At 43.7% G+C, this 15,993-nt stretch overlaps 2 protein-coding genes across 2 annotated transcripts; both read right to left on the reverse strand.

Annotated features, from left to right (window-relative positions):
* Positions 1-851: 851 nt before the first annotated feature.
* On the reverse strand, positions 852-5,077 carry LOC117662250 (olfactory receptor 2D3-like). Its single transcript, XM_087891773.1, has one exon. It carries the CDS (start codon positions 2,919-2,921, stop codon positions 2,001-2,003), a length of 921 nt encoding a protein of 306 aa, XP_087747899.1. The 5' UTR covers positions 2,922-5,077; the 3' UTR covers positions 852-2,000.
* Positions 5,078-10,906: 5,829 nt separating this feature from the next.
* Positions 10,907-13,182, reverse strand: LOC117662251 (olfactory receptor 5V1-like). Its single transcript, XM_034411570.3, has one exon. It carries the CDS (start codon positions 12,171-12,173, stop codon positions 11,256-11,258), a length of 918 nt encoding a protein of 305 aa, XP_034267461.1. The 5' UTR covers positions 12,174-13,182; the 3' UTR covers positions 10,907-11,255.
* Between the last annotated feature and the right edge of the window lie 2,811 nt (positions 13,183-15,993).

Consider the following 15,993-nt stretch of genomic DNA (forward strand, 5'->3'; position numbering starts at 1 on the left):
TTGATACTGGGCAAAACTTTAGAACATATTATGGTATGGTTGTCAAGGTTGTCAGGCTATGGTTTTCCCAATTGCAATGTATGGTTGTGAAAGTTGGACCATAAGGAAGGGAGAATGCCGAAGAATTGAGGCCTTTGAACTATGGTGCTGGAGAAGACTCCCGAGGGTCACTTGGACTGCAAGGTGATCAAGCCGGTCAGTCCTAGAGGAGATCAACCCTGACTGCTCTTTAGAAGGCCAGATCCTGAAGATGAAACTCTTACTTTGGCCACCAAATGAGAAGGAAGGACTCACTGGAGAAGAGCCTAATGCTGGGAATGATTGAGGGCAAAAGAAGAAGGGGACAACAGTGAACGAGGTGGCTGGATGAAGTCACTGAAGCAGTCAGCATGAGCTTAAATGGACTCCAGAGGATGGTAGACGACAGGATGGTCTGGAGAAACATTGTCCGTGGGGTCGCGATGGGTCGACTTCGCAACTAACAACAACAACAACAACAACATGGTATGGTCAATCTGTGATAATAAATATTCATTGTTCAGTTGGGATCAACATGGATTTATAAACAATATTCCAGAGTAATCGAAATTTGTGAAATGTAAGCAATAGACTCTGTTTTTTCTTTGAAGATGTTTCATTTCTCATCAAAGAAGCTTCTTCACCTCTGGCTTATTCCTTTTCAGTTTTAAACATGAAACTTTTTCAAAAGCTTCAGAAATATCATTTTAAAATTATTAACATTTAGAGAACTGAATGGTATACAGCAATAGGAACACCCGGGTGGTGTTATATTTATATCCATTTTATATCAGCTTTTAAAGAAAAAAACTTCAAGAAGATAATGCTCCAACTTTTATTACACTTTGTTGTTTATTTTACAAAAAGCCATATTATCCTGAATTTAGGTCATAACATTCAGAGCAATATATCTTCCCCCAATATGTGCTAAATTGAGCAGGAATTTCCATAGATGGTGTTTGGTTCATCATTACGATATATTCCAACAGATTTCTACAATATTTCAACACTGTGATGGTGGTATATGTTCTTTGGAAGACCTTACAATGCAATCCTATTAAACTTACTGAAAATAAAATAGCACTAAATCCATTGCAATCAATAAGTTTTCTTGTTTTCTGAAGTGTTGGGTAGAAATGAAGATTCATACTGACTAACTAACAACAATGCCAGTAAAAATTATAGGACAAATATCTAAACAGAGGTTAAATCTCACCTGCCTAAAATAAAATATCATTGAATTAGAACAGAACAGAATTACAGAGTTGGAAGTGACCTTGGAGGTCTTCTAGTCCAACCCTCTGCTCAGGAAAGAAGACCTCTACCGTTTCAGGCAAATGGTTGTCCAATGTCTTCTTAAAAACTTCCAAGGTTGGAGCATCCACAACTTCTGGAGACATTTTTTCTGATTTCTGAAATATTGGATAGAAATGAAGACTCATTCTGATGAGCTGCCAACACCACCAGTAAAAATTATAGGACAGATTATATAGCCATCTTGTGAAAATCTAGAAGATGATATTGTTTCTTTGAGGGCAGCATGGACTAACAAAAATATATACCAATAATAAAGAATGTAAAGAATAGGTTAAATCTTACCTACCTGAATCCCATAATCCCTCATTTTTATAGGAGGTTAACTTGGTATCAGATTTGTTCCTCTATAGTTTAAAGCATCATACTTTCTAAACTTTTTCACACCACAACCAAGAAAGTCGAAACAAGAGCAGCATATTCCACATTTCATAAGAGCTACACTTTGAGGTTTTAATGTCTCAACACAATTACTGAGTAAAGACAAGGCTGAGAGATAGATCATCCACAGAACGGAGTTGATTTAAAGGTTGGCAAACACAGACTTTCAAATTATTGCAAAGCAATACTCACAATCAGCCACTGTTAGATCATCAGGGCTTTTTTTTTTTTACGTAAATTGATCAATCCTGACACAAACACTATAAGTTTTGTTCAAAGGTCCTTCTTCACAAGATCTTGGCTACTGCCCTATGAATGTCCTTATTTCGCAGAGTATAAATGATAGAGTTGAGGAGAGGAGTAATCACAACATAGAAGACTGCAATTTGTTTATCGCGATTAGATGATGAATCAGTCTTTGGAAGCAGATACACGCAGATGGAAGGGCCATAAAACAAGGACACCACAAGGAGATGGGAGACACAGGTAGAGAAAGCCTTGTGCCTTCCCACCTGTGATTTCATTTGTGATACAGAACGAAGAATAAATCCATAGGAGGTCAATATAAAAGAAAGGGGACCCAGAAGGACACATGAGCCTATACCAAAAATGATGTCCTCAGTCATACTTGTATCACCACATGCAAGTTTTAATACCATTGGCAACTCACATATGAAGTGATTGATCTCATTGGGACCACAATAGTTTTGGCAAATGAGGCAGACAATACAAATCACACAGACCAGAGGAGCTATGATCCAGCATGCTAAAGTGAACTGCAACTGACACTGTTTAGCCATGAGAACAGGGTAAAGTAAAGGGCAGCAGATGGCCAGGTAGCGGTCATAGGCCATGACCCCCAACAAGAGAAGCTCAACAGAAGCTGTGGCCAAGGCAATGTACATCTGGATCATACAGAATGTGAAAGAAATGGTTCCATCATCAGCCAGGAGCTGAGTCAACATGAGAGGCATGGTGCTGGTAACATAGCAGATATCTACCCCTGCAAGTTGGGAAAGAAAATAATACATGGGTGTGTGGAGTTTTACATCACCCTGCACCAATATCATGATCAGCATGTTCCCCAAAACTGTAAGCAAGTAGATGATAAGAATAATCCCAAAGAGGAGAAGCTGGATTTTTCTCTGGCTGGTGAGTCCCAGCAGGATGAATTCCTTGACGGAGGTGAAGTTCTCAGCTTCTGTCATGGCCTCCTGTCTGAGGAGAAGGAAAAAGAATGAGGGACCATTAGAATAACTGTCATTTTTAAAAAATATGAATTACAAACAAAACCATGACAACAAACAGCCATTTTTTATATCAGGAATTATTCCAGGAGATCATATTATCAACATCTGAAGATAAGTGTGCTTTGATGCATGATAATCAAAATTGCCATGAGGTAAAAAATATATTCCTGGTCTTGTTTTCCTATATTTGAAGCAAAATAAATTTGCTGTATAAATATGTTAATGAGTATCTAAAGAATCTAAATAACTTATTTGGGGTGAAGTCGAGTTTTCTGCCATCTGTAGCTTTTATGGGGGTGAGGGCGGTTTAAATATTTGATCTCATGTTCAGAATTTTTTCAGTAACTGTAGTTCTGACAGACTAACAAAGTGAACAAATACGTAATTGTGAAAAATGGCCAGAGCTTCAAAAACTGCATTTTCCCCTGCTGGAAAATATATGTAAGGCACTTCTAATCATGAGTTGCAACACACATATGGCCACCAAAAATAAGGAAACATATATGTGAAAGTCTTGGATGATTCTATGTCAAGATTACTTGAATAGAAATCTCAAATAGTGTACATACTTACACTAACAGTTTAAGAAGCAATACTTGTGAGAAGGAAAGCTCCAGGATCTTTCCAAAAAAAAAAGAAATAAAGCTTCAGAAACTGCAAACATTTTTCCATGCTGGAAAATATACATAAGACAGTTATACTCATGGTTTGAAACTCATGGATGGGCAACAAAATAAAGAAATATAGTTGTGAGTTTCTTGAAGGATTCTATTCCTTCAAGAATTCTATTACAAGAGCCTTGGTGGCGCAGCAGATTAAAGTACTATTAAGTAACACCAGCTGCCTGCAATTACTGCAAGTTCAAATCTCACCAGGCTCAAGGTTGACTCAGCCTTCCATCCTTTTGAAGTAGGTAAAATGAGGACCCGGATTGTGGGGGCAATAAGCTGACTTTGTATAAAAAAGAACACCGCTTGGGGGCAGGGCGAAAGCCCTATTAAGCAGGTATATACAAAAGTATGAAGGCTATTGCTTAACGCATTATAAGCCGCCCTGAGTCTCAGAGAAGGGCAGCATATAAATTGAACCAATAAATAAATAAAATAAAATAAATATTCCTAGATTGCTTGAATAGTACTCTCAAACTTAGTATGTATTTTCAGTAACAGTTTAAGAAGTAATACTTGTGAGAGGAAAAGAAATATCTAGGTTTGCTTCATCAACCTTTATTTCAGTTAAATTCAAATTAGGAAACAAGTTGGAACACGCCCATATTAATCTTTCTTTATCCTAGTAACACAGATTGTTTTTCTAGGAAAACAAAAGATATCTCAGCAGAATTTTGTAATGAGATTATAAAGGGAACTCAGGGAAGTTCAGGAAAGAATGTTTCCTGAAAAACCCAAACATCATAGAAATTATTCTAACAAGGTCTAGTTAGTATTTGAATAACGAAATTAGAACATACCGGTTTCAAACTTAACCTAGTCTACTAACGCAAATTAATTTTCTAGGCGAACAAAGATAATCTCATCAGATCTACATTACCTTCTTTGGACTATGAAGTAAGCAAAGCTGGATATGGTTAGTACTTGGACTGCAGATGATCAAGGATTTCCAGAACTGTAGAAGTGTGTTATCTGTTGCTACTAAAGTGCCCAGTACGATGATCCATTTGCTTTTTATGAAAGCCAGATATTGTGTATCTGTTCTGGAATTGGTGGCTCTTTCTTAGAAGACCCCACAGAAACTGTCACCAAAGGTTTCTCAGTAAAAACTGAAACAGTTCTTTGGTCAGGTGCTCAGCAATCATGACCACTAACAACACCTAAATTCTCATAGGAGAATAATACACTCTCTGAAGAAATCTTGCAATTATTACAAAGTATGAACACATACAGATCAGTAAGGGATTCTGCATAATACCGTTGAGAATATAAAACTTTCTTTGCTTTTCTTTCTCTTCAAAATTGTTAGTAAGCAGTGCAGTTTGTTGTCAATTTATATTCTACTGTCTTGTCCTGTCAGTTTTGGTGGGGGTGACCTTGGAAATTCTTTGGTTGGGTTGTTTACTTTTGGCTTCTTTGGCCATCTCTTCACCACAAAGCAAGATGGTGGTGGGGGGTGCAGGGCCGGATTTTCCTATAGGCTAACTAGGCTTCAGCCTAGGGCCTCAAGATCAAGAGGGGCCTACACAGTGGTGGGATTCTGGGGGTTCTAGGGGGTTCGGCCGAGCCCTTTGTTAAATTGCTGGCTTGCCCACCCCTCGCCTCCCACCCGCGCGGCGCCAGCCTACCGTAGCCAGGGGTGGGCAATTGTGGCTCTTTTACAACCTGTGGCCTTCAACTCCCAGAATTCCTGAGACAGCCAACCTACCACCTCTCTCTTTTCTTTCCTTCTTACTTTCTCTTTCCCCTCTTCTTCTCCTCCCTACTTCCTCTTCCTTTCTCCTTCTCCTCCTCTCTTCCTCCCTCTCTTACCCTCCCTCCTACTCTAATTTCCCTTCCCTTCCTTCATCCCTCTCTATTGCTGTATCCTTTTATGCATATGGACTACTCAGAGGGCTGAAAAAGTTATTTCTGACCAGTCCTTGAATTTACGACTATCCTCACATTTTACATTTTTGCCCTATCTTGTCACCATGGTGAAGAGAAGCAGTTGTGAAATGAGTGACATGGTTGTTAAGAAAGCTGCACGGGCATAAATGTGAGGATGGTCATAAGTGTGAGGACCGGTCAAAAGTGCGAGGCCCAGTCAGAAATGACTTTTTTCAGCCCTCTGAAAAAAGTCTATGCACATAGCCACGCCCACCCAGTCACATGACGAGCTACCCACGCCTACACAGTCACGTGACCAGCTAGCCACGCCCACCGTCACATGATTGCCAAGCCACACCCCCAACTAAGCCACGCCCACAGAACCTGTTGTTAAAAAAATTGAATCCCACCACTGGTGAAAGGGCCTCATAAGTGGAATAGCCTAGGGCCCTCTTTTCATCTAAATCCGGCCCTGGGGGGGTGGAGGATGAAGCAAGGCAGGGGGTGCTGTGCTGCCCCCCATGCCCCACACCAACTTACCTGAGTGCCCCACTGGCCAGGTATTAAACACCGCCACTGCCAGCACAGCAAGACAGACAGACAGAGAGAGAGAGCAAGAGAACTCTCCAACCTCTCTGTGTGTGTGTGTGTGAGAGAGAGAGAGAGAGAGAGGGAGGGAGGGAGAGAGGGAGGGAGGGAGGGAGAGGGAGAGAGAGAGAGACATCCGTGCTTCAGCTGGGGCACCCAAGCTGCTGGCAGTGGCAGGGGTGGAAGGAGCCATCTGAACAGACATGATCTCCTCTCTCCAACCAGCCAGCCCCTCCTGACCTGATGTGGTGAACTCCGCAGGGCTGGACGGAGGTGTGAGGGGCTGGCCCCGCAGTGCCACCTTGCTCAGTTGAAGGCTTTGTTCAGCCTTCAAACAGTAATGCTGTTGCACAAAAGCAAGCAGCACATCTGGGCCACAGATGGCGTTGATTCCTGAGCCTGGCCAATTCCGATTCCACCACCAGCCTTACTGTTTGAGTGCTGGAATGAAGTCTCCAACTAACCGAGGTGGCACTATGGGGCCAGGTGCTTCACACCCGCCTCCAGCCTGCTGGAGTTTGCCATGCTGGGAGAGGATTGAGACCTCGTTGTTCCACGGAGCCCACCAGCACTTGAGTGTGGTGGTGGTGGTGGTGGTGGTGGTGGTGGTGGTGGTGGAGGAGGAGGAGGAGGAGGAGGAGGAGGAGGAGGAGGAGGAGGAGGAGGAGGAGGGCGATGAAGCTTTCCGCCAACCGGCTGGCCAGGCAGGGAGCAGGTAAAGCAGTGCTGGCTGGCCAGGCAGGGGGAATCATGGTTGCTCATGTGGCTCCCGCTGCCAGTAGCTTGAGTGCCCCAACTGCATCCAAGTTGAAGAAAGCTGAGGTGCAGCAGCAGGCTTGCTTTCAAAGGTTGCTCCAAGTATGGCATGTGAACACAGATGCCCCATTTGCTTGCATCCATGCTCCGTGGGACAACGAGGTCCCATTTTTTTTTTTTAATTTGATTTATATGCCGCCCTTCTCCGGAGACTCAGGGCGGCTTACAATGTGCTCAGCAATAGCCTTCATCCTTTTGTATATTTATACAAAGTCGGCTTATTGCCCCCACAAACTGGGTCCTCATTTCACCTACCTTAGAAAGGATGGAAGGCTGAGTCAACCTTGAGCCTTGGAGAGATTCGAACCCTGCAGTAATTGCAGGCAGCTGGTCTTAATAAGCTTAATAACAGGGTGCCTTAAACCCCTGTAGTACCAAGGCTCTTGCTATTCCTCTCCCAGCGTGGCAAACTCCAGCAGAGTGGATGCCTGGCCTGGTCCTGCAGCACTTCCTCACTCAGTTGAAGGTTTTGTTCCTGCCCTCAGACAGTAAGGCCATCCATGGAATCAGAATTAGCTGGGTGCAGGAACCAATGCTGTCCATGGCCTAGGTGCGCCACTCTCTTGTGTGTGCCTGTTGTGGTCTGCCACCAGCCTGCAGTGCTGGCAGTGAAGTCGGACAGCCATGTGGCTGAGGAAGAATATAGGCCAGTCCTGGAGATTGAGGAAGGCCTGGATGAGGGCTCTGCATCGGAGGCAGAAATGGGGCCAGGGCCATCGGGGAGTGATGCGCGGACTTTGGAGCCTCCAGAGGCTGACAGTAGAGAGGCAGAGGAACAGGAGGAGCCTGTTCCTAGTGCACGTATGAGAAGAGCTGCCAGAAGGCAAGAGCAGCTAAAGCAGAGAGGACGACTCAGGAGTAGGGCCAAGAGATGATTGGCCCTTCCCATAAGGCTTAAAAGACCAGCAATGGCTCTTGGCCTCTTTGCCGAAAAACAACCGTTGAGAGATTTGCTTCATGTTTGGATGTATTTCTTTCTTGTCAGCATCTTCTGTTCCTGAACTGTTGCCAAGAAAAGCCTTTGGCAGTTTGCCTAATTATCCCAAGGTCAGAGATAAACTGAAGAATGGTGTTTTGAGGACTTTGCTTTAATTTAATTTGGAATATACTGAGAATGAGTTAATTCTCAGCTGTTTTAATAAAATCTGTTTTTTGGAACTGTTTTGCATTTAATATTAACTATGTGGGCCTGGGTCACAACAGTGCCATCCTTATTGTTTGAAGGCTGAACAAAGCCTTCAACTGCGTGAGGCAGCCCCATGAGACCAGGCCTCTCATATCTGTGTCCAGCCTGCCAGAGTTTGCCGTGCTGGTGGAGGAATGAGACTCTATCCCATGGAGCCTGCTGTCGCTTGAGCAAGGAGGACAATGAGGAGGAGGAAGAGAACAGTGAGGCTTTGCACCAGCTGGCTGGCTAGGCAGAGAATAGGTCAGGCAGTGCTCACTGGCTGGGGAGGGGGGATCATGGCTGCTAAGGTGTCAGCCATCGCCAGCAGTTTGAGTGTCCCAACTGCATCTGAGCTGAAGAAAGTGGAGACATAGCAGTAGGCTTCCCTTTAAAGATTGCTCCAAGTGACCATTTGCATGCAAGCATGCTCTGTGGGACAATGGGGTCTCATTCTTCCCCCGGCATGGTGAACTCCAGCAGTCTGGACTCAGGTATAAGGGATGCACTCAAACAGGATGGCCTGTGCACGCAAGCGATAGGTACCTGCAGATCATGGACAGCATTCATTCATGTGCCCGGTTGATTCCATGGTGATCTTCCCAGCTCAGGCCATGGGATGGGTTGTTGAAGGAGCTCCATCCAGAGCAGATTTTAGTGGGCAGGAAATGTCCCTGCCACAGCAGATGGTGGAAAGTAGTTTGGGGGGAGAGGAGCAGGAGATCGGCACCGCAAACACTTTTTATGCCGAGAATGAAAGTTTCTGGGTCCCTGACTTTTCAAAAAGAGGATGGGTGCCTGAACCTGCACAGTATTATGGCACCCAGGAGTGTCCATTCTCAGCACAAAAAGCTTTTCCAAGTCAACTCTCCTCTCCCTTCCTCAAAGACAAAGAGTGGCAGAGAGGAGACAGATGTTTGCAAGGTAAGTGAGCCTATGTGGCAGGAAGGGAGGGAAGGAGAAGCATCTTAGTGGGTTGGGGAGGCGTTGAGGGCTGTTCTATCACTACGCCCCCCCCCCATGGCCTTCCCCACCCTAAGATACCTCATGTGCACATTGGTAGTCTTGAATTGTGAGCTCTTGGGAAAGTATCTCCTCCTTGTGTGTTGCAAACAGCCATTTTCAGTGGGGAAAACACCACAAAGCAAGTGGGGAAAATATTTTGCTTTGCTATATTTCCAGTCTGAATTAGACCATGGCTGGGTCGCTACAGGAGAGCCCTTTTAAGCATTATGTATTAATAGAAAAGCAAGCAGTGGTGGGCTTCAATCAGTTTGCACCGGTTTGGGCAAACCAGTTGGTAATTTTTTGCCCAGTTCAGAGAACTGGCTAATCAGACCTCTGGCTGGCCCCACCCCCCTCCCCTCCCCCCCTCCCAGGAGTTCCCCACGGCCCATTTTGAAGTTCCTTGTGGGTGCAGGAGGCCTTCCAGGCCCAAAATGAGGCACAGGGGGGCATCGCACGCCCCCCCCCCCCCGTGCCCCATTTTGGCTTCCAGGGTGGTGCAGGAGGCTTCCAGGCCCAAAACAGGGCATGGGGGTATTGTGTGGTCCCCCACACCCTATTTTGGCTTCCAAGGTGGTGCAGGAGGCCTTCCAGATCCAAAACCCCTGCTCTAGGGTGAGTTGGGAATGGTGATTTTTTATGATCAATACTGTGGGGTGAGTTGGGAATGGTGATTTTGCATGATCATTACTATGGGGTGAGTTGGGAATGGTGATTTTGCATGATCATTACTGTGGGGTGAGTTGGGAATGGGGATTTTGCATGATCCTTACCGTAGGATGAGTTGGGAATGGGATTTTGCATGATCATTACCGTAGGATGAGTTGGGAATGGGATTTTGCATTGCTCATAAGTAGGAACCAGTAAAAGAGGAATGGAAAAATCCCTATCTGTAGATCAGCGTTTTTCAGCCTTGGCAAGTTTAAGAAGGGCGAACTTCATGCTGCCTTGGGAATTCTGGCAATTGAAGTCCATGCATCATTTTGCCATCATTTTGACAGTTTACTGTTGTCTGTGGACTCCCCCACAAAATGCAAGCATGGGAGAAACTGAGCCTGGTTTGTTCTCAGTCTTTTAAGTGGCCACAAACTACTAGCAAAAGTGGCATTTGATCACAAGGCAAGAAGGCATCAAGAAATGTTTCCCCTTTTGCATTGGAGTATCCAAGAAGGGATAGGGGGAAAAAGAAAAAAAAGGAAAGAGGGGAAGAGAGCAAGCAAGGAAAAATAAGCAAAGACCTGAAGGAAGAAGAAAGAAAGGAGAATGAAGATGGAAGAAAAAAGAAGAAAAGGGGAAAGGGGAAAGGGGAGGAAGGAAGGAAGGAAGGAAGGAAGGAAGGAAGGAAGGAAGGAAGGAAGGAAGGAAGGAAGGAAGGAAGGAGATTATAATGAGAGAGAGTGAGGGTCTGAGGAAAATCCTGCTTTAGCACATGGCCACCAGCAGCCCTGCTGCCTATTGTCCCCTCCCCCTTGTCCCCTCCCCCTGACCTCTCCTGGTGGTCTCCCATCCTATCACTGAGGATGCTTTTGTTACAAAGCTGGGTCTTCTCGCAAGAAGGAGCCACACACTTTGACCCATACACTTTGCCTTCCCGCACAACCCGACCAAGGAGAGCGAGAATAGCAGCAGTGGGAGCTGGCCACACCCACCATGTCCACACCCACCCCTCCCATACCCACCCTGGCCCCCAAAATCAATCATAACCTTGAAGCGGCCCTTAATGAAATTGGGTTTGCCACCCCTGGTATAGAGCAATATGCATCAGGCATCCATGCATGTTATATTTCAATTTCATATCTGCTTCGAAGAAAAAAATTCAAGAAGATAAATGCTCCAACTTTTATTAAACTTTGTTGTTCATAAAAAGCCATATTATCCTGAATTTATATCACTACATTCAGCCCACTATATCTTCCCCCAATATGTGCTAAATTGAGCAGGAATTTCTATGGGCAGTGTTTTGTTCATCATTATGGTACATTCAAACAGATTTCTACAATATTTCAACACTGTGAGTGGTATATCCACAGAACAGAGTTGATCTCAGGGTTGACAAACACAGACTTTCAAATTATTGCAGAGCAATACTCACAATGAGTCATTGCTAGGCCTTCAAGATATATATTTTTTAAAGTAAGTTGATCAATCCTGACACAAATAGTTTTGTTCAAAGGTTCTTCTTCAGAAGATCTTGGCTACTGCCTTATGAATGTCCTTGTTTCGCAGAGTATAAATGATAGAATTGAGGAGAGGAGTGATTACAACGTAGAAGACTGCAATTTGTTTATCGCGATTCGGTGCTGAATCAGTCTGTGGAAGCAGATACACACAGATAGAAGGGCCACAAAACAAGAAGACCACAAGGAGATGGGAGGCGCAGGTAGAGAAAGCCTTGCGCCGCCCACTTGATTTCATTTGTAACACAGAATGAAGAATAAATCCATAGGAGGTCAGTATCATACAAAAGGGAACCACAAGGACAAAGGAACCCAAACCAAAAATAATGTCCTCAGCAGTACTGGTATCGCCACAAGCAAGTTTCAACACCACTGGCAACTCACATATGAAGTGATTGATCTGATTGGGACCACAATAGTTTTGGCAAATGAGGCAGACAATACAAATCACACAGATCAGAGGAGCTGTGATCCCGCAAGCTAAAGTGAACTGCAACTGGCACTGTTTGCCCATAAGAACAGGGTAAAGTAAAGGGCGGCAGATGGCCAGGTAGCGGTCATAGGCCATGACCCCCAACAGTAGACTCTCAAAAGAACCTGCGGCCAAGGCTATGTACATCTGGATCATGCAGAAAGTTAAAGAAATGGTTCCATCGTCTGCCAGGAGCTGAGTCAACATGAGAGGCATGGTGCTGGTAACATAGCAGATATCTACCCCTGCAAGTTGGGAAAGAAAATAATACATGGGTGTGTGGAGTTTTACATCAACCTTCACCAATATGATGATCAATATGTTCCCCAATACTGTAAGCAAGTAGATGATAAGAATGATCCCAAAGAGGAGAAGCTGGATTTTCCTCTGGCTGGTGAGTCCCAGCAGGATGAATTCCTTGATGGAGGTGAAGTTCTCAGCTTCTGTCATGGCCTCCTGTCTGAGGAGAAGGAAAAAGAATGATTGTCATTTTTTAAAAATATGGAATTACAAACATAGCCATGACAACCAACAGCCATTTTTCATATCAGGAATTATTCCAGGAAATCATATTATCAACATTTGAAGATAAGGGTCACCTGAGTTCCTGACGACACAGTTAAACCTCCAAGTGCTTCAAGGACCCTCTAAAAGGATGCAAATGACTAGCTGTCTGCAAGGAATATAAATCCTTTCATTCCCAACTATCTGTCAGAGCTGAAGGAGCTTCTTGGATAAGAAGCGAAATGTCTTCAAGTGAAAAATCAAGAAAGTCCAGTTCCCTCCTGAAAAAAAAAACACCTTTGGGACAGTTTAAGAAGCAATACTTGTGAGAAGCAAAGTTCTAGGATCTTTCCAAAAGAAAAATAAATAAATACCTGTACTTGCTTCATCAACCTTTATTTCAGTTAAATTCAAATTAAGAAACAAGTTAGAACATGCCCATATTCCTCATTGGCAACCTTCAGTCTCAAAAGATGATGATATCGTGCTCTGGAAAAAGGTCCTAAAACAGTATCTAGTGTGACTAAAAAGGCCAATTCGAGAGTGGCAATCCCTTCCACACTGAGGGCAGATACATTCTGTCCCATGCCCAGCCCCCAGATTTTGCTGGTTCCAGGACTGCCTCTTTGCCGCAGCCTGCCAAACAAGTGTCTCTTCGAATTGGAGAAGGCCATGCTGCGTCTTTAGCCTCCAGGCTGAACGATCAGAGGTCAAGGTTTCCCAGTCATTAATGTCCATTTCCAAGGCCTTTAGATCCCTCTTGCAGATATCTTTGTATCACAGCTGTGATCCCCCTCTAAGGCGCTTTCCCTGCAGTAATTCTCCATACAGGAGATCTTTCGGAATCTGACCATCAGCCATTCTCACAACATAACAGATTAACAGAGTTGGAAGGGACCGTATAGGTCATCTAATCCAATCTCCCGCTAAAAGCAGGAGACCCTACACCATTTCTGACAAATGGCAGTCCAATCTTTTCTTGAAAGTTTCAAGTGATGAAGCTCCCACAACTTCTGAAGGCAACTTCTGTTCCATTGGTTGATTGTTCTCACTGTCAGAAAGTTCCTCCTCATTTCTAGGTTGAATCTCTCCTTGGTCAGTTTTCATCCATTATTCCTTGTCTGGCCTTCAGGTGCTTTGGAAAACAGCTTGACCCCCTCCTCTCTGTGGCAGCCTCTCAAGTATTGGAAGACAGCTATCATGTCTCCCCTGGTCCTTCTCTTCGCTAGACTAGCCATGCCTAGTTCGTGTAACCATTCTTCATATGTTTTAGCTTCCAGTCCCCTAATCATCCTGGTTGCTCTTCTCTGCACTTTTTCTAGAGTCTCAACATCTTTTTTATAGTGTAGTGACCAAAACTGGATGCAGTACTCTAGGTGTGGTCTTACTAGGGCTTTATAAAGTGATATTAATACCTCACTTGATGCCCAAGCCAGCGTAGACGTGGCTGTTTCAATAGTGTATACAAGTGAAACTCGAAAAATTAGAATATCGTGCAAAAGGTCAGTTATTTCAGTAATGCAACTTAAAAGGTGAAACTAATATATGAGATAGACTCATTACATGCAAAGCGAGATAGTTCAAACCTGATTTGTCATACTTTTGATGATTATGGCTTACAGCTCATGAAAACCCCAAATTCACAATCTTAGAAAATTAGAATATTGTGAAAAGGTTCCATATTCTAGGCTCAAATTGTCCCACTCTAATCAGCTAATTAAGCCATAATACCTGCAAAGGGTTCCTGAGCCTTTAAATGGTCTCTCAGTCTGGTTTGGTAGGAATCACAATCATGGGAAAGACTGCTGATCTGACAGTTGTGCAGAAAACCATCATTGACACCCTCCATAAGGAGGGAAAGCCTCAAAAAGTAATTGCAAAAGAAGTTGGATGTTCCCAAAGTGCTGTATGAAAGCACATCAATAGAAAGTTATGTGGAAGGAAAAAATATGAAAGAAAAAGGTGCACAAGCAGCAGGGATGACTGCAGCCAGGAGAGGATTGTCAGGAAAAGGCCATTCAAAAGTGTTGGGGACTTTCACAAGGAGTTGACTGAGGCTGGAGTCAGTGCATCAAGAGCCATCACACACAGACGGATCCTGGACATGGGCTTCAAATGTCGTATTCCTCTTGTCAAGCCGCTCCTGAACAACAAACAACATCAGAAGCGTCTTACCTGGGCTAAAGAAAAAAAGAACTGGTCTGTTGCTCAGTGGTCCAAAGTCCTCTTTTCTGATGAGAGCAACTTTTGCATCTCATTTGGAAACCAAGGATCCAGAGTCTGGAGGAAGAATGGAGAGGCACATACTGCAAGATGCTTGAAGCCCAGTGTGAAGTTTCCACAGTCTGTGTTGATTTGGGGAGCCATGTGATCTGTTGGTGTTGGTCCACTATGCTTCATTAAGGGTCAATGCAGCCATCAACCAGGAGATTTTGGAGCACTTCATGCTTCCTTCCACAGACAAGCTTTATGGGGGTGCTGACTTCATTTTCCAGCAGGACTTGGCACCTGCCCACACTGCCAAAAGTACCAAAGCCTGGTTCAATGACCATGGGATTACTGTGCTTGATTGGCCAGCAAACTCACCTGACCTGAACCCCATAGAGAATCTATGGGGCATTGCCAAGAGAAAGATGAGAGACATGAGACCGAACAATGCAGAAGAGCTGAAGGCCGCTATTGAAGCATCCTGGTCTTCCATAACACCTCAGCAGTCCACAGGCTGATAGCATCCATGCCATGCCGCATTGAGGCGGTAATTGATGCAAAAGGGGCCCAAACCAAGTACTGAGTACATATGCATGCTTATACTTTTCAGAGGTCCGATATTGTTCTATGTACAATCCTTGTTTTATTGATTTCATGTAATATTCTAATTTTCTGAAATTGTGAATTTGGGGTTTTCATGAGCTGTAAGCCATAATCATCAAAATTATGACAAATCAAGGCTTGAACTACTGCATTACTGAAATAAATGATCTTTTGCACGATATTCTAATTTTTCAAGTTTCACTAGGTACATGCTATAAATTCCAGCACATTCCAAGACTGCGCTATTTGGAACTATGTCATGCCAGGTATTGCCAAGAATATGTCGGAGACAGCGCATATGAAAGATGTTCAACTTTCTCTCCTGATGTGCCACGCCCATATTAAGCTTTCTTTATTCTAGAAACACAGATTATTTTTCTAGGAAATCAAAGGACATCTAAGCAGAATTTTGTAATGAGATTATAAACGGAACTCCTGTTCAGGGAAGATCAGAAAAAGCAAACATCATAGAAATACTCAAATTGCTTTAACAATGTCTATTTTGTATTTGAATAAAGAAATTAGAACATTCCCATATTAAACTTAACCTAGTCTACTAACACAGATTAATTTTCTAGGAGAACAAAGATGACCACATCAGATCTACATTACCTTCTTTGGTTTAGGAAGTAAGCAAAACTGGATATGGTTAATATTTGGACTCGAAATGACCAAGGATTTCCAGAGCTGCAGATTATCTATTTTCTCCAGTGGCAGAAAACAATTGGATCTTTCTGTTTCCCAAGATGTTCCTCATCCATTAAAAAAGAGCCAAGTGTATTATCTGTTGCTACTAAAGTGCCCAGTACAATGATCCATTTGCTTTTTATGAAAGCCAGACATTGTGCACCTATTCTGGAATTGATAGCTCTCTCTTGGAAGACCCCACAGAAACTGTCATCAAAGGTTTCTTAGTAAAAACTGAAACAGTTCTTTGGGCAGGAGCTCAACATAT

The sequence above is a fragment of the Pantherophis guttatus genome, chromosome 4 (assembly GCF_059756535.1).
Source record: "Pantherophis guttatus breed Tessera chromosome 4, ASM5975653v1, whole genome shotgun sequence".
Taxonomy (NCBI): domain Eukaryota; kingdom Metazoa; phylum Chordata; class Lepidosauria; order Squamata; family Colubridae; genus Pantherophis; species Pantherophis guttatus.

What these genes read in the sequence shown, in the direction of transcription:
- LOC117662251 (XM_034411570.3), bottom strand. Translation starts at nt 12,173, where the DNA reads ATGACAGAAGCTGAGAACTTCACCTCCATCAAGGAATTCATCCTGCTG.
- LOC117662250 (XM_087891773.1), bottom strand. Translation starts at nt 2,921, where the DNA reads ATGACAGAAGCTGAGAACTTCACCTCCGTCAAGGAATTCATCCTGCTG.